A 24787-nucleotide genomic window follows, 5' to 3' on the forward strand; every position below is an offset into this window, starting at 1 on the left:
TCCGTCTCAGCTTTAAGCAAGTATCTTAGTAATTTGTACTGAAATCTCTCTCTCTCTCCCCAATAGCGGTACATCCGTCTCAGCTTTCATCAAGTATCTTAGTAATTTGTACTAAAATCTCTCTCTCTCTCTCTCTCTCCAGTAGCGGTACCTCCGTCTCAGCTCTCATCAAGTATCTTAGTAATTTGTACTGAAATCTCTCTCTCTCTCTCTCTCTCTCTCTCATACACATATATATCAAAAGCATTTCTCCATAATTAATCACTTATTCACAACCGATTAGTTTATCCAATATTTGCTATTTTATTCATAAAAGTCCATTCATGTCAACATTTGATCTAATATATTCAACATTTGATTGAATACAAATATATATGCAATCACTTAGTGCTTCGTGCCTTCACTTGGCAATGCAAAATGATTATGTAAATTAATCGGTTAATTATCATTTTAAATTCTTAATGGTATGTTAACAAATGTTTGTCCTTTTCTTTCGTGTATTTCCAGGATGGTAATTCCTGAACGAAGGCAGGGAGATTTTTCTTCCCCTACGAATGCCTTGATGCCATGAAACAGACAAACACCGCCATGTTGTTTGTAGTGTTTCTTGGGTTCATGTCTTTCGGACATGTCGTGCCTCAGTCTTTTGAAATCATGGAGGGTTTCCTAACAGAGATTAACCAATGTAAACAGATCCGGGATAAGTTTACGGATCTGAAGACGGAATTTTCCGATATGGAGATCCGGGGAATCCACAAGGACATGCGCCTTAAGATTCTGACGTCAGTGAACGCCAGGTTACGAGCGGAACTCCGCAGGGTCATACAGACAAATGACCTTCTCAAGGATAAGCTGCGAGAATTGGCACTGAAGCTGGGAGAAATCAAGGAAGATAACTCCGGTAAGTAAAACCACTACACAATAAAATGGGGGGGGGGGGGGGATCTCCCTTAATCTCCGAGCTCCTTAATAAATTCCTTAATCGCATAATATAGTGCGTGTTGTTCTGGCCCAAAAATCTAATAGTCACCTAACAGTAAGGCATTTTAAAAAGTATTGACTTTACAAAACTAATTACAATATAGTAACATAATTTTCACTCTAGATAATCAAAGTAACATAATTTTTGCTATATTTTATCATAGTTACTTGGTATTTACCAAAGTTAATCCGATACTTAGTTTTTACTATACTGTATCAAAGATAACATGGTTTTTTACTATAGTTAATCAAAGTGAATTACTTTTTACGATACTTACTATATCTAATCAAACTACTTAATAAAAGTTATTTCGTATTTACTACAGTTAATCAAAGTAACTTCGTATTAACTACAGTTAATCGAAGTTACTTAGTTTTTTACTATAGTTAGTCAAAGTGACTTACTTTTTACTGTACTTAATCAAAGTTACTTCGTATTTATTACAATTAATCAAAATTACTTCGTATTTACTACAGTTAATGAAAGTGTACTAAAGTTTTTGATATAGTTAATCAAAGTTACTTAGTATTTAGCACAATTAATCAAAGTTACTCAGTATCTACTTGTATTATATAGTTTATAAAAGTTACTTTGTATTCACTATAGTTAATCAATGTAATAAAATCATTCAAATACATGTACAATTTGTACATGTATTTTTTTTCTTTAAAATAAAACCAGAGTTTTGCGAAATTTATATTTGAATTACTTTAGCAAACCAAAGTAGTTGTTAACTATCAAAGATTCCAGTAGACCCTACTGATCTATGAATGGTTAAAGTGTACAACTTCAACTTGATATCCTTTAAAAACTATCACTTTTCCCACTGATCCCGAAACTCTCTGATGGGGTTAAAGGTCATTTATGTTGAACTATTTATCGAAGTGAACCCATCAATTCACATAACCTCCCCGAGAAGTACGTATATAAATGTCATAAGACGGAAATTTATTTTAATGATAAAAACTAAATAACTTCAACTGCGATCATTTATGTTTTTGTTATCTGTATTTTATATCTATTTAAAAACCTGATTTCCAGATTTTTTTAACACAAAATCTGAAGTTTAACGATTAAATATATCGTATTAATTTTTCTAGAATAAAAAACATGATGCATATATTTCACTTTTTTGGGATGATCTATAGAATATTTACCTAGAATTATAAGTCTTTGACAAACACGTCCTTAAATTACTATCAATGCTTTAATTATTAAATAAGACTAAATTGATAAATAATTCATACGCGACTGTCATTATCTCCTGTTATAAAGTAAAAAGTATTACTTGACATCTGTAAATATTACAGGTCAGCTTGTCACCTTGTGAGGCTCCGTTTTTATTAATTTTAAATTGTAGTTTTAATGAGAATTTCATTGAAGTTGACAGTTACACAATGCAAAAGTCAAGGAGCAGATATTTTAGTTAAAATATTCCAGTCCTATACCGTACTCCAAAAGTATATCGGCTTTCCCCCTAAAGTCATAATGCCTATACATAAAAGTCATATTGTATTTATACTTTTTAAAATTATTAATTTTTAATTGATCTTTGGAGGAAAAAGGTCAACACTGAGGAGGCATACGATTTCTGTTCACATTGAGAAGTGGGGGGGGGGGATTGTCTAATTAATGTAAAAAAGGAGGAAAGTCACGCGTATTTTTGAAGCAATTGTTTAATATATTATGCTATGTTGCTAATATTTTTTGAAGAAAAAAGATCTTTTATTTGCTGTAGCATGCACTTGTTTTGATATGTGTATAGAAATTCTTTATAGAAATAGCAAGTCTTTGCAATTATTTGCCTTATGGATATAGACTACAGAACAAAACAAATGAATATACAAGTACAAATTCTGTTTCGCAACCTGGTAATTTCACCCTCAATGATTCATTGTTTTGTTTGAAACGTGTTACAATTCCGTTGTACAATACTTCAAACAGAAATACGTCATAACGTGGAGGTACCCCATACTAATTTAACTGTTCTGAGCCTGCCAATATAGGTATTGTTATGAATCCACATAGCTGCAGATCACTGGTTTAAATAAAATGAGAATGGACGAACCATTTTCTTTTTCCAGACCGCATCACATATGCATGCAGCTGGAATCCATATAGAGCTGGGGGTTGCTATCTAGCAAATTTTAACATATATTAAATAGCGTGTTTCCTTTTTCTCTGAAATCTAAAGAAATAGTGTTCATAATCACCATAAGTTTGATTAAGAAGAAAAAAATATAAATTTATGTGCCAGGTATTTTTTTTTTCTCTCTGGAAATACAAAGAAAGCTAAGGACATATCTTTAGATGTAAATTATTTGTAATTTTTATCCAATGCATCTAAGACTTCAAAAACACGTACGTTAACTTTATTGACAATTTTACACGGAATTTTTTCTTTTATGATAATTGATTTGATTTTTATAGAGATTCAAGTAAAGAACGTTACGGGGGAAGTCGGAGCAGGAGGTAAACAGATCAGCTGCTCCGTGACCAATCACAACAACTGGACGTACTTCAACATCGAACGGAACGGCCAGACTGTGGTCCACTTGTCAAATGATGGGCGTGTCCAGACACGCTTCAACCCGAAATATCTCAGCATCACGCCCACCATTCGGGAGAATCTGGCGGAGATAACTATTACGTTTTCCTCCCTCCGGTGTACCGATGAAGGCTTATACACATGCGTGATAGAGGGAAAGAAACCCCCACGAAACATTGCTGTCGTTGTCACGTGTGAGTTATTTTTTAAATTCAACGAATCATGTACCGTAAAAAAAATCTTTGCACAATGCTATTACAGATTGGAGATGAAAGGACTTAATTGAGTTCCCATGCAGAAGTTATATTTTATAAAAGGTCAATAAGCTCCGTCCGTCAGGTAATATCAGAAACGGATAAATAAAGCCAAGGAGAGTGTAGTTTGGTATGGAATCCCGATAAGGCCGTGTAGTTTGGAGCGACCGATGACGATGATGCGATAACCATGAAGAGATTCCCCAATGATGAAATGACACGATAATGCCATGACGACAGTGCAGTAGTACGATATGATGCAATAGCGCAATGATGCATGATACGATGGCGGCGATAACGCAATGGTGCGATGACGCAGGCGCGATGGTACATGTATACGTTGACGATGAAATCATACTCGCTTTTGCATCATTGTCATTGCGCCTTACGTCATCGTACCATTGCGTCATCATCAATTTTAATCGTGTCATCGACCCAAAGTAGATGCGCCATAGTGAATGCATGGCCTTATCCGGATACAATAATTTAATTGGTGAGGTAACGGCTGCACTTTATAATGAGTATACCATAAGTAAGATTATATCACCAATCTATGAATCCGTTAAGTCAGAATACTTACATTCAACATGTATTTTGCTTATAAAGTGTGAGGAAAGCTACGGCATTCAACACACCATAACACGGACAGGGGGTCAAAAGATTAAAGTGTGCGTTTTATTTTGACGTCACAAACGTTGAACGCCGTGGAAGAGCAACGTCATAGGCGAAAATCAAAGTTCACGCTCACATTGAACAGAAGTTGTTACAACGGCTCTTCCATTAATTACATGTATAACTTACCCGAAGGATAATAAATGGGATTTTGAAATATAAATCACATTTGTAGTCAAGGCAAGGAGTTAAAAAATGTAAATATAAGGACTGAATCATTATTATTTGAAAGATATAGTCTCATAACTGCAACGGTGTGTGCAAACAAATTTTCATAACGCGCGTTACTCAATTTGTTTGCACACACCGTTGCAGTTATGAGACTATATCTTTAAAAAAAATGATTCAATGCTTACATATTTTTTTTATATTCAGCGCCATCGTCCGGTAAACCCACTCTATCAAAAATAGGTGACGTCATCGGCTATAAAGATACTGAGTTCCGTTGTGAAGGAAATCCGATGTATCCACGTGGGAAGATGGAGTTTCAAGTTAAACTTCAGAATGACACTTCCTTCCGGAACTTTGAATTTCCGGCTGCGAAGGTGATGAATAGGGATAGGAACTGTGTGAGGCAGCAGTCGATCAGCGTTACACATGTGTTTACCGATATCTGGGATCAGGCCAGAATACGGTGTAAAATCAAACACTCGGAAGATTATGACGAGACGCAAGTGTTCGTGTTATCACGTGAGTAGATTTAACCATCTTATTATTCAGCGATAAAGGTTAAAATTGGATATGGTGTCTAATTTTTCGAAAAAGTCAGATTAAATAAAAGTTTTTCGTTAAAAATTAAGTTCTGTTGTCAGCAGATTTGTGCAAAATTCATTTATAAACCTGACTAATGGTTGCGTTTCTTCCATGTTACAGCGACGCTTTGTGGGCAGAACATGATTGGTCGGGGAATACGACATCCTCATGAGAAGTCCCGCTACGTCACGTGTGATGCGGCCACGCCCATCGTGCATCAGTGTCCAATCAACACGTGCTTCGATGACATCTTCCAAACCTGTACTAATAATTGTATCGATTGATTTACGACGTCCAACAAAAACATACCATCAGTTTACTTTAGTATTGACGGTGTAGAATAACCTGACATGACTCACATACGTATACAATTCAATCAGGATCAGATTATAAAGACATGAGATGGACGACTTAAGTACAATGTATAGCATTTCTATTTTGCACTCTACGCCTCGTACAATTTAATTTGGACACTCTGCATGCAAGGGTTGTTCAATGAACATCGCCCAATATTATGAGTACATGTAGGTCAGTTTCCAGAGACAGTCTAACTTTGAGGAACTTCTTGTTCAAATGAACAGACACTCAATTGTCAGCGAGTTGACGACTTGGACTTCTATAACTTAATTCTCAGGTATTTTGTATGAATCAATAAAAGTAATCTAATTCAATACGATTGATGCTTTTTTGTCAATCAGTGAGAGCTGGAAGGATTTTTTTTATGGAACAGTATTTGGGAGGCTATAGACCACTTCATAAAACTTGTGCCTCAGTCTACGATTTGGACAAATGGCATTATAATTTCTATAGTTCTTTGAAATTCTTCAATAACACTTTTCCTTCTATAGTTTTGGATTGATATCAAATACAACATAATTTTGTAAATGTAAAACTAAAGCAGGTGTTTCAATTACAGATGCTACTTTTCTCTTCCTCTCAGCTCTGTAAGTACAAACCAGTAGAGCTACAGTCTCATCAGCCATTTAAAATAAACAAACAATGCATTGGTTTAACTATTTATTATGCAAAACAACACACTGGCATTTAATCAATAAAATCATTTTATTTGAATATACTGCTGTAGATATACAATTTATTATGTAATTTAAATTTAAATATTTTTTGTGTAGTAAAAATTAAGTATTTGACACAGTTCTCTTAATTGCCAGATTAAATAAACTTTTTAAAAAAAAAGTTTAATAAAATTGGGAAATTTCACTCACAGGAATTTGCATATGAATCACAAATAGGCCTTTTGTCAAAATCTTGCTATCTGCTTGTTATAACAGATATATTGTACAGGTAGAGGCAGATTCTCTATTACTTTATACAGAATCATCTCTAAAATTCAATCAAGCTGTCTGTATAGTTATAGGTCAAAATCAGTGACTTAATCAAACTACATCAATATTTCTGAACTCAATTCAGCAAAATATCACACCTTGTGATAAAATTTGCGTAAAATAGGAATAGAAAAATAAATTGCAGAAGGAAATCTTTCGTCCCTTTGGCTCCAGAAAAGTGTAAATTAACAAAACACAGAAAAAATTTAATCAAAACAAAACAAAAAAGAAAAGAAAAACAAAACAAACAACAACAAAACAAAACAAACTTCCACTCTTTGAGGCTCTTTAGTTTAAGATTGGGGAAAAATCCTATTTAAAAGTTGTGTTCAGTTAGAAATCTACCCAGAATACACTGCTTGTTGATTCCATGTTTATCACACCTCTCTATTTATCTCGGGGTGTGCGATTATCTCGAGGTGTGCGATTATCTCGAGGTGTGCGATTACCTCGCGATAGGAGAACAGTACGTAATCTGCCTATATCTCATCATTGTCTGTCTACCAGTAACATTTCTTCAACCTTAGACTATCAAAACAGACATTCTACTTTCTTCTATGTGAGTGATATATAGTTATTATGCAAACAACTTTTTGCTATGGCCCACTACATATTTTTATAATACATAAATTTTACCCTATTAACAGACTGATAAGTATTCCAAGTGGGACAAGTGTTTATATTTGCATATTAAAAAAAATTCTGTAAAAGCAAATACCTGTTACAGACAAAAATTAAAATCTTATTCAAAAAAAAAGGAATAACAGAAAATGACTCGTTACTGGAACATCAAAAACTGTTACAACCAACACAAAAAAAAAGACTTCATTAACAGTCTTAATATAGTTCATTGTTATCTTCTGCAAGATATTGTGCAATTTACCCTTCATTTCAAGTTTATACAATGACCACAAGTCTGAATAATAGAACTTTTCCATGAATCAGCACAGATTTACAGCAAGGAAGACTAACAGAATTAGCTAATATTAGTAATTATAACAAGGAAGATTAATGAAATCAGCTAATCTTAGGAATTATAATCTTGTTCATATTTTACTGGTGCTATTTTTTCAACCAGAATATTTTCAGTGACTATGACATAAATAAAAGTGCAACACGATCTATTTTAAAATTCAACAAGATCAAATTCATAATCAAGCAGTCACCAAGATCTACACTAAATATATAAAAAAAATATTAACATTATATCAATCAAAAAAAAACTAACAACTGACACCATGATACTTGGGATTAAAAATGTTTCTACACATATTTTTTATTTAATACTAAACAGAGCTGTGACAACAAGTTGTATTTTACCTACTTCTCTTTACAACATTATAATTTTTCAGTAAAGTTCTGTAAACCAATCCATCATTTTATAATTACTGACAAATAATGCATCATTTTTATAAGGACTTACAAGAATCAATCATTTTCAAACATTTCTACAAGCACCGATAAAGACAAAATTCTAAATCCAATTAAAATGAGATTCACACCTGTTATATGTACATGATCAAAGTCCCCTGCTTAACATCAAAGTTTCATATCTACAACTTAAATATTTCTCTTTTTGTATCACACAATGTTTGTTTTGCTTTTGACAAAGAAAACTTCCAACAGCCAGTTACGATCCCTATATGTCACAGATGTCCTTTGTTGGTACACAGTGACCTCCCTTTGTCAGATTCTCTCCCCTGCTGTCCTAGCCTGACTCCGCCCTCTCTGTCAATCACTGCTCAGGTTGATACACTATTCCACCCGGCCCCGCCAAACTAGTAGATCCCATCAAATCAAAGTCAACTTGACGGGCCGCCTGTCGTCCTTCGGAGATTGCCCAGACCACTAATGACTGGCCACGCCTACAATCTACAGGCAGAGTCAAAGGTCAATACACAGTAAATGGCTATCAGATACATGTACTTACATAGGGGACACAGATTTAAAGGTGTTACAACCATAAGCAGGAAAACTGTTAGGGACACTCATGAATATATTAGATAGGGGGCAGATTTAACAGTACACACCTCTTCCTGCATAAATACCAGGGGTACTTGTGGATTTTTTCAGGGAGGAGAGTGACAAACTCTTACCTTTAGCAGTTTAAACACTTGTGGTTGGGATTAATTATTTGGGGGTCGGAGAGGATTACAGATTTGACAAAGTCACTATTACTTTTAGCAGCATACACCCTGAGACACTAGAGCACTTATTGGGGGGATCACAAATTTTATCATTACAACTTTTACACCTTGGAGACATTTATTAAGCACTTTTTTTTGGGGGGGGGGGGGGCAGAGGGGAGTCACAAATTTAATATTATAACTCTTACCTCCAGCAGCATATACATTGGGGATACTTGTGGAGTACTTATTACGGGGGGTCTCCAGATTTCCCCGGGGGTCAAGCTTTGCTTTCAGCTCCTCCACAATCTTTTTCTCTGGTCCCAGGAATCCCATCGCCAGGAGAACCAAGTCACACTTGATGAACTCCTCAGACCCTGAGAACAGAATTCACAAATGAGGTAACAATTCGATAGAATGTTGAGCAGAGAACTATAACTCTACTTATTTCTGTTTCTTAGCAATATGAATTACATCAGACATGTTTGTGTATCTGTCCTGTCTTTGTCTCAGTAAAATTACCTGGTATATCAGACATGTTCCATCTGCCGGCCTCATCTTTTTTCCATTCCACTTTAATCGTTTTGATTCCAGTCACATTGCCTTTACCGTCATCCACAAATTCCTGTCCAATGACAAACCACAGACAAAATGAGTACAGACAAACGTCCAACAACAAACCACAGACAAATAACATCCAATAACAAATTACAGACAAAAGGATTACAGGCAAACATACATGTGACTAGGAATATGTACACACCAAACATACTTAAAATCATATTTACATTCTAATCCCAAACCACAGAAGTGACAAATACGGCATTCTTATGAGCAAACTAATGTAAACTTCTGGTCCCTTCAGTGATTTCTGCTTTGATTGGTTTACAGTTATTGATTATATGAATTACACCCCCTGGACATGCAAATATAAATTGTGAATCTGGCAGCATCTTACCGTGCTTTTGATGTTGAAGATTCTGGGGTCCTTCCCAAACTTGAGTTTGACCTCCTCGTGTCCGTAATCGACCTTGAAAACCCGCGGCCAGGTGGGCCAGGGATTGTTGGCGGCCCGTAAGGGAGGGGGAGGAGGGAGAATCTCAAAAGACGTTATACTCTTTGCTCCCTGAAATTGTTAAAAACAATGTTTTTTTAATTTCAAAATTTTATCGAAATGAAGAATGTTTTTAAATTCTCAATTCTTCATATTTTCTTTTAATTATTGAAGGTTTGATTTTCATTTCAGACTTCAGTCATACTATATGTAACAAGTAAAATTATTCTTTAGAGTTCCACACTTCCTAAATCCTATCCTAAATCTGATGTTTTAACTGTGAAAGCAGTTAAACCCTTTGGATCCCTACCTCTAGTTTACCCTCAAACAGAGGTAGCTACATAACTGTACACCCCTTTAGATCCCTGCCCCTTGTTTTATCTGTCTGAAAGAGAGCAGCTATATAACCATACACCCGTTTAGATCCCTGCCCCAGTTTTACCTGTTGGAGAGAGAGGTACATGTAGCTATATAACTGTACACCCCTTTAGATTCCTGCCCCTGTTTTACCTGTCTGAGAGAGAGGTAGCTATATAACCGTACACCCCTTTAGATCCCTATCCCTATTTTACCTGTTGGAGAGAGAGGTAGCTATATAACTGTACACCCCTTTAGATCCCTGCCCCTGTTTTACCTGTCAGAGAGAGAGAGGTAGCTTCATTGCATATAATTGTACACCCCTTTATATCCCTGCCCCTGTTTTACCTGCCTGGGAGAGAGGTAGCTATATAACCATACACCCCTTTAGATCCCTGCCCCTGTTTTACCTGCCTGGGAGAGAGGTAGCTATATAACCATACACCTCTTTAGATCCCTGCCCCTGTTTTACCTGCCCGAGAGAGAGGTAACTATATAACTGTACACCCCTTTCGATCCCTGCCCGTTTTACCTGTCTGAGAGAGAGGTAGCTATATTACTGTACACCCCTTTAGATCACTGCCCCTGTTTCACCTGAAGGAGAGAGAGAGGTAGCTATATAACTGTACACCCCTTTAGATCCCTATCCCTATTTTTCCTGTAGGAGAGTGAGGTAACTATATAACTGTACACCCCTTTAGATCACTGCCCCTGTTTTACCTGAAGGAGAGAGAGAAGTAGCTATATAACTGTACACCCCTTTAGATCCCTGCCCCTGTTTTTCCTGTAGGAGAGAGAGGTAGCTATATAACTGTACACCCCTTTAGATCCCTGCCCCCTGTTTTACCTGTCTGAGAGAGGTAGCGATACAGTCACAGCCTGTGTCCCCGCCCCCAATGATGACGACATCCTTGTCCTTGGCATATAGTTTGAGGTAATCCATCTCATTTCCACTCTGGACTTTCTGCCAGGTCTCAAGGAAACTCATGGCAAAGTGAATACCATTCAAATTCCTGCCTAAAAGTGTTCAATATGGAATCTTAAGTGCTGAAAGTGTTCAGTTTAAAATCTTAATTCAAACTCCTGCCTGAAAAAGTTCATTTGAAAAAATAAGTGGATACCTTTCAAATCCCTACCTAAAAGTGTTCATTTTGAATATTAGATAGTACCATACAGATTCCTGCCTGAAAGTGTTCAGTTTGAAATTTTAGAACATTTTGTCAGGGAAAACATTTTGCTGCATTTGTAGAATATAAGCAGAAGAGATTAGTCCTGAACAGAACCACTGTTGTTCAAACAACAATAGAGACTCAAGTGATTTTTGTCTTAATGGGAAATCCTGATGATATGTAAACCACAAACAACAAGTATTGTTATATCAATGATTTAGACACAAGTGTTTGTACCTGGTAAAGGTAAATCTCCTAGCCCTATATAAAACCCCAGATGTACTGTAACGTTGATTTAGACTGTACCTGGTATAGGTAAATCTCCTGGCCCTATATAAAACCCCTGATGTACTGTAACGTTGATTTAGACTGTACCTGGTATAGGTAAATCTCCTGGCCCTATATAAAACCCCTGATGTACTGTAACATTGATTTAGACTGTACCTGGTAAAGGTAAATCTCCTGGCCCTATATAAAACCCCAGATGTACTGTAACATTGATTTAGACTGTACCTGGTATAGGTAAATCTCCTGGCCCTATATAAAACCCCTGATGTACTGTAACATTGATTTAGACTGTACCTGGTAAAGGCAAGTCTCCTGGCCCTATATAAAACCCCTGATGTACTGTAACATTGATTTAGACTGTACCTGGTAAAGGTAAATCTCCTGGCCCTGTATAAAACCCCAGATGTACTGTAACATTGATTTAGACTGTACCTGGTAAAGGTAAATCTCCTGGCCCTATATAAAACCCCTGATGTACTGTAACATTGATTTAGACTGTACCTGGTAAAGGCAAGTCTCCTGGCCCTATATAAAACCCCTGATGTACTGTAACATTGATTTAGACTGTACCTGGTATAGGTAAATCTCCTGGCCCTATATAAAACCTCTGATGTACTGTAACATTGATTTAGACTGTATCTGGTAAAGGTAAATCTCCTGGCCCTATATAAAACCCCTGATGTACTGTAACATTGATTTAGACTGTATCTGGTATAGGTAAATCTCCTGGCCCTATATAAAACCCCAGATGTACTGTAACATTGATTTAGACTGTACCTGGTATAGGTAAATCTCCTGGCCCTATATAAAACCCCTGATGTACTGTACCATTGATTTAGACTGTATCTGGTATAGGTAAATCTCCTGGCCCTATATAAAACCCCAGATGTACTGTAACATTGATTTAGACTGTACCTGGTATAGGTAAATCTCCTGGCCCTATATAAAACCCCTGATGTACTGTAACATTGATTTAGACTGTACCTGGTAAAGGCAAGTCTCCTGGCCCTATATAAAACCCCAGATGTACTGTAACATTGATTTAGACTGTTCCTGGTATAGGTAAATCTCCTGGCCCTATATAAAACCCCTGATGTACTGTAACATTGATTTAGACTGTATCTGGTAAAGGTAAATCTCCTGGCCCTATATAAAACCCCAGATGTACTGTAACATTGATTTAGACTGTATCTGGTATAGGTAAATCTCCTGGCCCTATATAAAACCCCTGATGTACTGTAACACTGATTTAGACTATTTCTGTACCTGGTATAGGTAGATCCCGGGGGTAGGTGGCCCCCAGGGCTAGGACCATGGCATCACTCTCCTCCATTATTTTACAGGCGGACACATCTTTACCCACTTCCTGTCCACAGACAAAAGTAATTCCCTCCTCCATCATCAGGTCCACTCGTCTCTGTACGACCTGGGAACAAAAAGCAAGGAATAGCCATCAAAAATTCACACGTTCCGAACCCCAAAACAATTAATCTGCTTAGAATTTTGTCTGTGACTACATGGGAGTATTGAGACTGGGTACTCACATCTTTGCCGAGCTTCATTGTGGGGATACCGTATCTAAGTAGACCCCCGACTCGATCATTCCTCTCGTACACCGTCACTGTGTGACCGGCCTAAAATATACACACATCTCAGGTGACATAAATCTATTAATCATGATATACTTGTATATTGTTCAGCATAGGTCCATAACAAAGCACAAGTTTAGGGTAACTTTACAAATTACATGTAATTGTTTATCACGATGAATGTTTGTTTAACATGCATAATGAAAGAGACACATAATAAATATATATTTTATCCTCAAAGTCTGGAAAAAAATTTATTCATTAATAATGACAGTAATAAAATAGCATCACACAGATAGTTATTTAGACCCCAGACCTTGTTCAGTTGAGCAGCAGCCGCTAATCCCGCTGGTCCACTCCCGATCACAGAAATCTTTTTGCCGGTGCGTGTGTGAGGAATCTCTGGTTTTATCCATCCCATCTCAAAAGCATGGTCGATAATGGCACACTCGATGTTCTTAATGGTGACAGCTGGAGAATTAATGCCCAATACACAGGCTCCCTGTTATAAAACAAATAGTTATGGGAAAATAACAGTGGTGATCAAAGCCTGGAAAATAAGAGATAAAACAGTAGTGAGGTAATGCCTTATACACATCATCAAAAGAAAAAATAATAACCACCTCACAAGGGGCGGGGCACACTCTCCCAGTGAATTCTGGGAAATTGTTGGTCTGTAGAAGCTCATTCAAGGCATCCTTCCAATCGTCCTGGAACAACAGACAATTCACAAGTAAATAAGTGAACCAAAGGGACATAACTCCAGGCAAAGATTTCATTTTTTATTTCATTTCCTGTATAGCTCCAACTTCTTCAATTCAGATGAATGCCTATTTTTTTTTATTGACATTTTTAGACTAACCTTGAAGACAAGGTCATTCCACTTTGGAATAATGTTACTCAGGGGACAACCATCATGTGACTGACAAAATGGTACACCACAATCCATACACCTAAAAATAGTAACAAAATACTATAATAAAACAGTACACCATAATCCATACACCTAAAAATAGTAACAAAATAGTACAAAACAATATACCACAATCTAACATACATAGTAACAAAATACAACAAAAGGGTAAACATGTACCACAATCCATACATCTAAAAAGTAATGAAATACTACATAAAAATATCTTCCATGTATTTCTTCTTTTCTACCATAGATAAAGATTACACACTACAATTCGTACAACTAAAAGTATTTAAGAAATGAATTTAATTTTTGAAGATTCATGAGGACATGAACTACGACGCTTCACGCCGGCATATTTCATGAAGCGCGTTAGCGCTTCATGATAAATATGCCGGCGTGAAGCTTTGTAGTTCATGTACCTCATGAATCTTCAAAAATTAAATTCATTTCTTATATTTACATTATTTTTCTGATGAGTTACCACAAAGGACTATATTCTGTAGTGGCCAGTATCTGCCCCCAAAATAAAACTTTGATGGAGAAATCTTTAATTATGTTCTAAACCAGGTGGATATTTGCAGACTTCAAAGCATTAAATATTTTCATCAACTATGACATCATTAGTAAGATATGACGTCAATAAAATGACGTAAATTCCAAATTGCAATGATTTTGAGAGAAAATAGCGTATTTTACGTCGGTATTTTGATTGGAAATTATCGAGCGCAGGTCTGCTCAGACTAGATCTTTTGATATAATGTGTAGAATGATAATATCAATGAAATATGTGAATATGGTACCTGAGCAAGCTTGCGCTCTATAAATACTATAGTCAAAATTGAACAAACTCTGTGCATTTTGGCCTCTATTTTAAAAATAACGGAAATCCAAATAGTTTGTGACGTCACAGAGACAAGAAAAGCCAACTAATTTTTCCAATTTCATAATATATTGTCTTAATTTGGGTTATTTTATACATTATATGCACTTTTTCTCATTTCAAGAGATTTTCAAAATTCGACTATTATGGGGGCAGGAAAACGCCCTTACCGTATATAGTTCTTTCACCATTCAACTGTCATTTTTAAAGCAAAAGAGTCTGCACTATAGTTTTGACTTCAAGTACGGTATTATGACGTAACAATGGAGATATTCATGCTCATCCATGGTAGTTCATGAGAAAATGAAGAGCCTTCTAATTTGCAAAGAATCTTAAGGAAAAATATTTGGAAATGTAAATATAACGAAATAAAACATAGCATCATACATGTAGCTGCTATAACAAAATCACACAGAAACCTTGTAAATTCATGGTTGGTTAAGCTTCTGATATTTTTGTTAATATTTGCCTTTTCTCAAAACTCATTTCAATTTGACTTGTTATAATTATTACCTGAACACACTTGGACTTGGGAGTCCATAACATTCTCATCTGGCTATCTGGACTTGGAGACAATTCTCATAAACACCAGGATACTGTGTACATTCTTACCTAGCCTCCAGGACTTTAAGTCTGTCTTTGACCACTCTGTGGTTATAAATTTCTTTCAAGTATTTCTGTATTGTCTAATTCTTACCTAGCCATCTGGACTTTAAGTCCATCTTTGACCACTCTGTGGTTGTAGATTTCTTTCCAGTCTTTCTGCCTTGTCTAATTCTTACCTAGCGGCTTGAACTTTGAGTCCGTCTTTGACCACTTTGTGGTTGTAGATTTCTTTCCAGTCTTTCTGTCTGGTTTTGGCATCTCTGTATTGGTAGCTGGCTCGACTGTACTTCATAAAACCTCTGTAAAATAAAATACTCTAAATAATGAAACATTCTTTCCAATGGACCCCTTTTCTTGCAGACTCCATTCCTTAAAAAATCTGACAATAACATTATAGAAATCTGTCTCACTGAAAAAAGTGACATCTAAAAAAGATCTTTAAAAATCTATGTCATCCTCTGAGAATCAAAATTTAGTTTGAAGAGTCCTTGAATGTATAACTGCAATTATTGTCTACAGAGCAGTTAAGAATGCATGAGATCATAAGATTTCTGATAGAAAGCTTACTTGAGTTTGTCTAGCCTACCTGAGTTTGTCCAGGTTACCTGAGTTTGTCCAGCTTACCTGAGTTTGTCTAGCTTATCAGAGTTGGTCCTGATTACCTGAGTTTGTCTAGCTTATCTGAGTTTGCCTAGCTTACCTGAGTTTATCCAGCTTACCTGAGTTTGTCTAGCTTACCTGCGTTTGTCCAGCTTACCTGAGTTTGTCTAGCTTACCTGAGTTTGTCTAGCTTACCTGAGTTTGTCCAGCTTACCTGAGTTTGTCTAGCTTACCTGAGTTTGTCCAGCTTACCTGAGTTTGTCTAGCTTACCTGAGTTTGTCTAGCTTACCTGAGTTTGTCCAGCTTACCTGAGTTTGTCTAGCTTACCTGAGTTTGTCTAGCTTACCTGAGTTTGTCCAGCTTACCTGAGTTTGTCTAGCTTACCTGAGTTTGTCTAGCTTACCTGAGTTTGTCTAGTTTCTTTAAGTTCTTCTGGTTCTGTGTAGCATTAGGAATTGTCTCCTCAATATCAACAACCTTACTCTACAAAATCATAAACACATTCAACAGCAAGATTCCCCCCAAAATGTTCAGATATGTAGAGCAACTCTACACTCTCTAGCTCTCTTAAACATATATGTTCGCAGGTACATTAAGGCTTCCCAGAGAATATTGCAGTGTACTCTGTGCCTTCACTTCTCTGAACTACCAATGTATGACGTCGTAATTGAAAATAACGTCAAGTCACTGCAAACTTGAGCTGTTATGATGGGGGGAGTGTCATAAACTTTACACCTTATTTCAATCTGCGTATAAAGTGTCAGGAAGCTAGTGCGAAATAAATGTGTTTTAATCTTTTATTTTTAAATCTTATGTATCCAATTATTTTAGAAAACTTTGCTTAATTACGCTTGTTTAAAAGTCAGAATGTTCAAAATATATGCGAAAAAAGTACGTTTGACATTTACCCTTTTTTATACCCATTGATGGAGGTATTATTTATTGCGTGGACCCTGAGGTCCACGCAGAAAATATATTAGCGGGGTTAAACCGGATGCCATGGGCTTACGTCAGGCTATGCATGCGCGAGAATGCTAGAGAGTTCTTCTCTAAGACAACTTGCCCTTAGAACAATTCGCCCTTTTCGAATTAGAATATGCCAATCATTGGGGAACCTCGCTCTAAAATCTGCACATCGTATTTATGTATAATTCTTAGGCGTAACCAAGATCTGAATTTCTCTTTAATACATATATCCTTATATGCAAACTAAATTCTATGGTACAAGCAATTTAAATAAGTAGGAAGAACTTATAGAGATAGCTTAACAGTTTGAACACCCATGCAACTAGGTTTTAAAAGACAGTCTTTACCATGTTTACCGGCATTAGTTTTGTGCATCAAGGTTCGCAAAATAATTTGATAGACAGCAATCCAAATAAAGGCCTGTAGCAATGTTTTTTTCCATGTGGGGGAGAGGGAGAAACATCAAAAAAAAAATCTGCGTACTACAGATATGCGCTACACGTGTACCATGTATCTTTCCAATGATAGGATATCTTTCGTATAAATCTAGTACAGATGTCAAGTCCCATCCGTTATGCATAATGATTACATGTATCGAAATAACCCGATTTTTTTAAAAGATAAAACTATAGGCCAATCGGGAATATAAAATTTAACAACATTGCTATGAATGTACAATCACTCAAAGTAGGCAGATCATTGTGGAAAATGTTAACGAAAGGTAAAACTGTGCCACCTTTCAGAGTAACCAATGAACTCGTCCATGGATGCACTGACGGTCGTTGTAACAAGAATAGATATGGGTTACCCCATATCCAAGATATACTCCAATTTTCACTAGAAAAAAAACTCTCATGTTATGAAACTGGTGTATAGTTCTTCATATCTGTAGCAAATACTGTCACCAGTCTAAGCGTCTCTAGCAAACAGTGCAGACATACATGTATGTGCTTGCAAGACCAAATAGCTAAGGTCTACACACGTGCGATGAGGTAGTGCATCTTCTCAGACCTTCTGGCAAGCTCGGAAAAACACATTGTTTTGCCGAGAAGTTACGATTGCAAGTGTTGTATATTAATCATTCCGTTATTTAAAAAGAGAAACACACACACACAGAAAATTAATTCTTTTTGTGTTTTTAAATTGATCGAGTTAATCGATAACCTAGCATCGTTTTAGATAACTCGCGACCTTTTAGTGCCGAGACCCTCTAGTGCTCAAATACAGAGTTTTTGAAGGGAAAAAAGGGGGGGGGGGTCTAGGTCACACTGCAGGCACTTACATTCAAGCCTGTAGCAACGGTTTTAAAGGGGGTAACCTCCAAAAAGAGTTTATAGTAAGAAATATATAAATAAATCAAAATAACAACCTGTGCACCACCCTGTAAAATCCTATTTCAAGGGGGGGGGGGGGGGGGGGGGGGGAAGGGGGGGTGACTTCGTCTTACTTTTCGGTACATTTTGATTTCTTTTAAATGTTTGATTTTCTGTATTTTGAACCTTCCCGCAACAAAAAGTGCGGGGAAACTTCCAATGCAAATTAAAACTGATATATTCAAATTATAACAAAAGATTTTTTAAGAAAAAGTGAGGCCCCTCCCCAACATACTAGTACTACGGGGACATTCTGAACCTTTCTCTTCATTGATTAAAATATCCCCATAATATAAGGAGATAGATATTTTCTTATGGATACTCCCTTTCATGACTTTTTATGCATACTTCTTAAAGTTAGTTACTTTAGAAGATGGTCCAAAAATGGCATAGCCGTACGTTCGCTGGAATCTTCCGACGATATCAAAGTGAAATCGTTCATGTTACGCGTGGGTGATCGAAAAAAAAAAAAAAATTAAAATTTAATTACACCTTTGTAAAATCACTAAATCTAGAAACTTTCTTTGAATTTCGTTTAGAAACACATACATGGTCCACGTATTGCAGTCCTTTTTTAAAGGACAGCAACTTGTAATATATGTATAAAAGAGCCTGGCGCAGGTGATTAATGAGGATTTATTTGAGATCTTTTGTGGAAATCTGTAAAAGGAGTTTCCCCTCTAACTGAATCTTGCTTGGGAAAAATGTGTGATTGGTTTTGTTTTAATACAGATGACGATATTGTGTGGAAAATACCCTCGAATTTTTCAGTAAGTTGAATTTATTGTGAAATATTTTGTACTAGAGTAATAGTATAACTTTTCCCAAGCACATTTCGGGTTCAAAAGGATGCGATGCATTTATTTATATGACAAAAAGTTAATAATAATTGTGTTAATCAGCTGCGCCGAAGTGATTAATGTGAAACTCTTCAAATATTATAACTGATCGTCACGTGATCAATGAAGTCATATGATAAAATAACAAATTTGTGAATATAGCTAAGAGAACTCTTTATATAAATTGGCCGTACTTAAGTACATAACTTACAAATTAAAATCAAAGCCGACCTTGCAATGCAGTGTTATGTTTTGAATGCATTGAAAGCTGCGGGAAGCCTTAACATTACTGCGTTTATCACCTGAATGTTATAAAGCTATATACAAGTTCTTCAAGTTGCTGAAACATAATTCCATGAACAAAACATAAATTCAGATATTATCTTCTTGTCACTAAGAACTTCTATTTTTTTTCTCTGTTACCATTCACTTATTACTTACAGAAAGACGCAAGATTATTACTGTAAACAAACTTTTATTCCTATGACAGACTTTCGTGACTTTGTTCAACTGCAAATATTTCTCGTCAAGAACAATTTATTTGATTGTGTATCCATGCAGAATATTTCCTAAATCGCGAAAATTTACTGCCGCTGATACATTTTAAACTGACCAATTGCAGATAAAAGTTGACACAAAAACAGCTGGTTTACAGTATATTTATCTGTCAGTTTTTACCTTCTCTACCTTGTCTGTCTCCTCTATCTCATCCTCGTCATAATCTTTATCGTCCGTCTCTCCGTTAATGACGCCGTTCATAATGTCCAACTTTTTCTTGGCTTCTTCCTCCTCTGCAATCTCCCTCAGAGCCCGGCGATACTCATGTGGAAATACCTACCAATAAAATAGCCTGCTTATTGCATAATTTCCTTCAAGCACTATTTAAATAACAAGCATTCTGAGAGTATTGCATTAGCAATACTAGTCCCCTACCGGCGAGTGTAATCTGGTTCCCGTTAAAAATTGAAAATGCCATAATTCCATCAAAAATCAATGAAGTGGAACGAAATACAAACTTGATCTATAACTCATCTAGGTAAAGTCACATACCAAAAATCAACTCAATATCTGCAAGCGTTTAGAAAAAAATCGCGGAAAACCTTGAAAAATTCAAAAGGTCGTAATTCCGTCAAAAATCATTGAAGCGGAACGAAATGCAAACTTGATCTGTAACTCATCAAGATACACTCACATACCAAAAATCAGCTTAATATCTGCAAGCGTTTAGAAGAAAAGTTCGGAAAACCGAGTGGGACAGACTGACAAACAGACAGAGGGACAGAGGGACAGACGGACAGACAGACAGACAGACAGACAGACAGACGGACGGACAGACTCAGAGGAAACCTATAGTCCCCTCCGGTTTCACTGGTAGGGGACTAATAATTAATAAGTAACTGCCTATGTTAAAAAAAACTGCTTCATATTGGTATCAATGAAAAATATCTCAAAATTACCTATATTCAGATTCTAAAATGCAATATATTTATAAGTCTGCATTGTTCTGACTAAGAACTAAGAAAGTGTTCTCAACATCATTATTCTGTTGAGAATTTGAGAAATAATAACTAAAACTTCTGTCTTCACCAAATATGTTAGTTTGTCAAATAAGTTATTAAAGGGTCTATTGACTTAGCCATCTGAGTGTATGAGGAACAAAAAATCTGATTTATGTCCTCACATTGAACAGGCCTTCTAAAGAATTATTCTGTCCAAAAATTTGAGGAACACAACATAAACTTTTAGAAACACTACTTATATCTCTGTCCCCACCTTAACAAAGTACTGCTTCTCCTGGGCCCAGTTCTCTAGGATATTCAGTGCCTGTACAGAGCCTGTTTTCTCATGGAATTCCTTCAGCAGTTCCTGTATAAAGTCACAGTCCTCCGACAGCTCCAGGCTCTCCAGGTCTACTGACATCTTGTTACACTTGGACTCAAACACTCGCTGCCTGGGGAAAAACAAGTAAACCATTGTGTGGACAATATGATAATGTGAAACCAAACTATACAATTTTGGGATTCAAAGCTGATGAATAAGACATGATGACCTACTTATCATAAAGAAATCTGATGAATAAGACATGATGACCTACTTGTCATAACAAATCTGATGAATAAGACATGAATAAGACATGATGACCTACTTGTCATAAACAAATCTGATGAATAAGACATGATGACCTACTTATCATAAACAAAGGCCAGTCCCCCTGACATTCCAGCAGCGAAGTTTCTACCTGTCAGTCCCAGTATCAGGACGCGGCCGCCGGTCATGTACTCACATCCGTGATCTCCACAGCCCTGAAATTATAATAACATTGATCAGAAAATAAAATCATCACAGCTACTTTATACCAACTTAAATATCATCAATACAATCAAATGTTTAGCGAGTCAACATAAGAATTTACATGAGCCTCACCTCTGACACAGCGGTCACCCCGGAGTTCCTGACACAGAACCTCTCTGCCGTCTGTCCACGGAAGAACGCTTTTCCTGACGTGGCTCCGTACAGCACCACGTTACCAACAATGATGTTATCCACAGAGTTAAACACGGAGTCTTTAGGGGGATAGATGACCACTTCACCTCCAGAAAGACCCTGGGTAACAAAAACGGGGTCATAAATACAGTCAAACTTGTCATAGTGGTCACCTTTATCCAACGGTCACCTGTCCTATGCGGTCATTTTATTTCCTCCCAATGAATTTTCCTATATAATGTAACTCTATTAAGCGGTCACCTGCGTAACACGGTCAGCGGTCATCAAATTTCATGTAAAATCACCGATTTACCTTGTATATAGCGGCCATTTTGTCCGATCACGTGACCAGATCTAATGTCAGGTGACTCCCAATTTTTAGCACTAATGTAAATAATTGATCTCGTGTAGCGAGATCATGGAAAAAATAATTGGCCTTATTAAAACCATTTAAAATATTGGATAATTTATTTTTTTAGCAAAACTAAACAAGGGTGTTAGTGATCGAAAAGGTTATCAGGAAAACGGACTTGCGAGAATCTTAATCTTATTGAATTGGAATCTGGTTTAAAAAATTCTGAGTGATACACAAGGCATCTTTATTTATCTATCAATGGATAAAATAACTAGTGCTAATTGTAACGGGAACCGTTACAGATGTTCCCCAAACGGCCCCCCAAATCCCTTATGATGCCCCATTTTCTACAAGCTTCAATAAATTAGACAATACTTTTGTAATATAGATGGACACTTTATTTTTAAGGGTATTTCATTGGAAAACTACTCCGATATAGCCATATGGGTATTAGCCAATCAAATTTCAGCGCATGTGCTTGCACATGTTTTCTACATTTTTCACTTTAATTTTCTTATAGTGTCTCACAATACATACAGTTGTGTTAAATATTAAAGAATTTCATTGAAAAATAAGAGAGATGTAACCCTTTAAGTATTAGCCAATCAGAATTCAGCATACGCACATGCAGGTCCTTGCATTCAATTTTGATAGTATTATAATGTAGGAGTTCTATGTGCCTATCCATGTCATAAATTTCATCCTGTTTTGTTGAAAACCAAGGGAGTTATAGACATTTAAAGTTTCAACCAATCAGATTGCAGCACACCTGCATGCGCGTGTTTTCAAGAAATTTCCTATATAACATGTTGTAGCACCTTATAATATATACTTATATTCTAAATTTCAAAGTATTTTGTCAAAAAACAAGGAAATTATTGAGATTTTTGTATCAGCCAATCAGAGAAGAGCGCACGTGCATGCGCGTGAGTTCACGCTAATTTGACCATGTTATCTTGTCTAGACTACTAATGTATCTTTATATTTTGAGTTTCAAAGCAATTCATCAAGAAATATCAAAGTTACGGCTTCATCAAGTATATCAGTCATTTCACTCATTGCACGCGCGCGCACGTGCATGCATGTGCGCGCAAAATGACCTTCGTTCCGAACACCTACACAACATGCCTATTAACCCTAAAAAGGTTTCATGTCAATCGGATGAGTGGTTCTATGAGAACACTCGCGGACAAAAAAGTACCAGAGAAGAAAGTAGAAAAAAAGAATAATAATAATAACTAGAAACTCATTGCGAGCAATGAGAGGTCTTCCGTCCGATTTTGAAAATAAAAACGTAAATTCAAGCTGAAAAGGTGATAAAAGAAATTCAGACACTCTGGAGATTTAACCCTGGTTGTCAGCGTGACAATCCAACGTGCTAACCATTAACAATTCACTTTTTTGCATCACTTCCTGTCACGACCGGAAGTAACGGCGATATAAGATTTCCTCGCGATTCAAATAAACTGATGACTGACTATCAGTTCTGAAAGTTTTAGACTTCAGTCGTTTACAGTTGCCGAGCAATATTGTGAGAACAAATTATAATTCTGAGGACAGGTAAACACACGACCCGAAGTGAATTTTATTAAAATAAAAATCTCTGACGTTTCTCTATACATTTGCAGTATCTACAAAATGCATAAAAACATTTCAAGTACTTTATCAATAAGCAATATTTACGAGAAAGTTAAATATCGAAATAACGTAGTTTATCGCCTAAAACCGGAAGTTGACGTTTTTGTTTCCGGTGGAATCTAACATATTTCAAAACAGCGAAAGAGATGCAATTAAGTGATGCAAACTTTAATTTAAAAAAGAAAAGTTAAAATTTTTGATTTCTTTGGTCACTTCCTGTGGCGACCGGAAGTTACGACGGACGCGTTTAACCAAAATGGTTTTGCCTACTCCTCAAGGTCTGCTACTCATAAAAATTTGGTGTTTTAATCTTTTACCTGTTTTTGAGATCTCGCTCAGACAATTTTTCACTTTGAGGACGAAAAACACGTGACCGGAAGTGAATTTTTTGAAAGATATTTAAGGTTACTTTAGACCTTTGCAGTCTGAATAACATATTTAAAATTCATTTCAAATACATTATCTATAAAGAATATTTATAGGAAAGTAAAATACTCAAATTTTGTAGTTTTTCTCTTATAACCGGAAGTTGTCGTTTTTGTTTCCGGTGGGACCAACATCTTTTGAATCTGCGAAAATGATACAATAAAGTGATGAAATTTTTAAATAAAAAAAAGAAAAGTTGAAATTTTTGATTTCTTTGATCACTTCCTGTGACGACCGGAAGTGACGGCTGACGCTCTGAACCCAAGTGGCTTTGGCTACATCTTAAGGTCTGTTGCTCATATAAGTCTGGTGTCTTAATCTTGTACCGTTTCCGAGATCTTGCTCAGACAACTTCTCATTTTTAGGACAGAAAAACACGCGACCGGAAGTGAATTTTTGAAAGATATTTGAGGTTACTCTAGACATTTGCTGTCTAAATAACATATTTTAAAATCATTCCAAATACTTTATCTACAAAAGATATTAATGGGAAAGAAAAATATTCAAATTTTGTCGTTTTTCTCTTATAACCGGAAGTTGACGTTTCTGTTTCCGGTGGGACCAA

General features: G+C 36.2%; 2 protein-coding genes across 2 annotated transcripts in view; one reads left to right on the plus strand and one right to left on the minus strand.

The window, feature by feature from the left end:
• Window positions 1–563: 563 nt before the first annotated feature.
• On the plus strand, window positions 564–5846 carry LOC133180763 (uncharacterized). Its single transcript, XM_061315234.1, has 4 exons — window positions 564–901; window positions 3413–3724; window positions 4832–5146; window positions 5330–5846. Exons 1-4 carry the CDS (start codon window positions 568–570, stop codon window positions 5491–5493), a joined length of 1125 nt encoding a protein of 374 aa, XP_061171218.1. The 5' UTR covers window positions 564–567; the 3' UTR covers window positions 5494–5846.
• Window positions 5847–7192: 1346 nt separating this feature from the next.
• Window positions 7193–24787, minus strand: part of LOC133180759 (uncharacterized) — a 51277-nt gene continuing 33682 nt past the window's right edge. Inside the window, exons 33-48 of the mRNA XM_061315228.1 lie at window positions 21744–21923; window positions 21507–21622; window positions 21093–21270; window positions 19998–20153; window positions 16545–16624; window positions 15717–15839; window positions 13998–14088; window positions 13759–13845; window positions 13452–13637; window positions 13091–13180; window positions 12813–12972; window positions 10937–11106; window positions 9637–9804; window positions 9201–9303; window positions 8888–9055; window positions 7193–8424 (exon numbers count right to left, since the gene is read on the minus strand). Of these exons, the coding sequence (XP_061171212.1) occupies window positions 8288–8424; window positions 8888–9055; window positions 9201–9303; window positions 9637–9804; window positions 10937–11106; window positions 12813–12972; window positions 13091–13180; window positions 13452–13637; window positions 13759–13845; window positions 13998–14088; window positions 15717–15839; window positions 16545–16624; window positions 19998–20153; window positions 21093–21270; window positions 21507–21622; window positions 21744–21923 (2193 nt within the window). The 3' untranslated portion in view covers window positions 7193–8287. The remainder of the gene's footprint in view (window positions 8425–8887; window positions 9056–9200; window positions 9304–9636; window positions 9805–10936; window positions 11107–12812; window positions 12973–13090; window positions 13181–13451; window positions 13638–13758; window positions 13846–13997; window positions 14089–15716; window positions 15840–16544; window positions 16625–19997; window positions 20154–21092; window positions 21271–21506; window positions 21623–21743; window positions 21924–24787) is intronic.

The sequence above is a fragment of the Saccostrea echinata genome, unplaced genomic scaffold, assembly GCF_033153115.1.
Source record: "Saccostrea echinata isolate AGI-Se365-2 ecotype Australia unplaced genomic scaffold, CSIRO_AGI_Sech_v1 ptg000007l, whole genome shotgun sequence".
NCBI classification, from domain to species: Eukaryota; Metazoa; Mollusca; class Bivalvia; order Ostreida; family Ostreidae; genus Saccostrea; species Saccostrea echinata.

Coding starts and splice junctions, on each gene's coding strand:
- LOC133180763 (XM_061315234.1), top strand. CDS start 568: ATGAAACAGACAAACACCGCCATGTTGTTTGTAGTGTTTCTTGGGTTC. Junction 902..3,412: donor AATCAAGGAAGATAACTCCG/GTAAGTAAAACC, acceptor TGATTTTTATAG/AGATTCAAGTAAAGAACGTT. Junction 5,147..5,329: donor GCAAGTGTTCGTGTTATCAC/GTGAGTAGATTT, acceptor TCCATGTTACAG/CGACGCTTTGTGGGCAGAAC.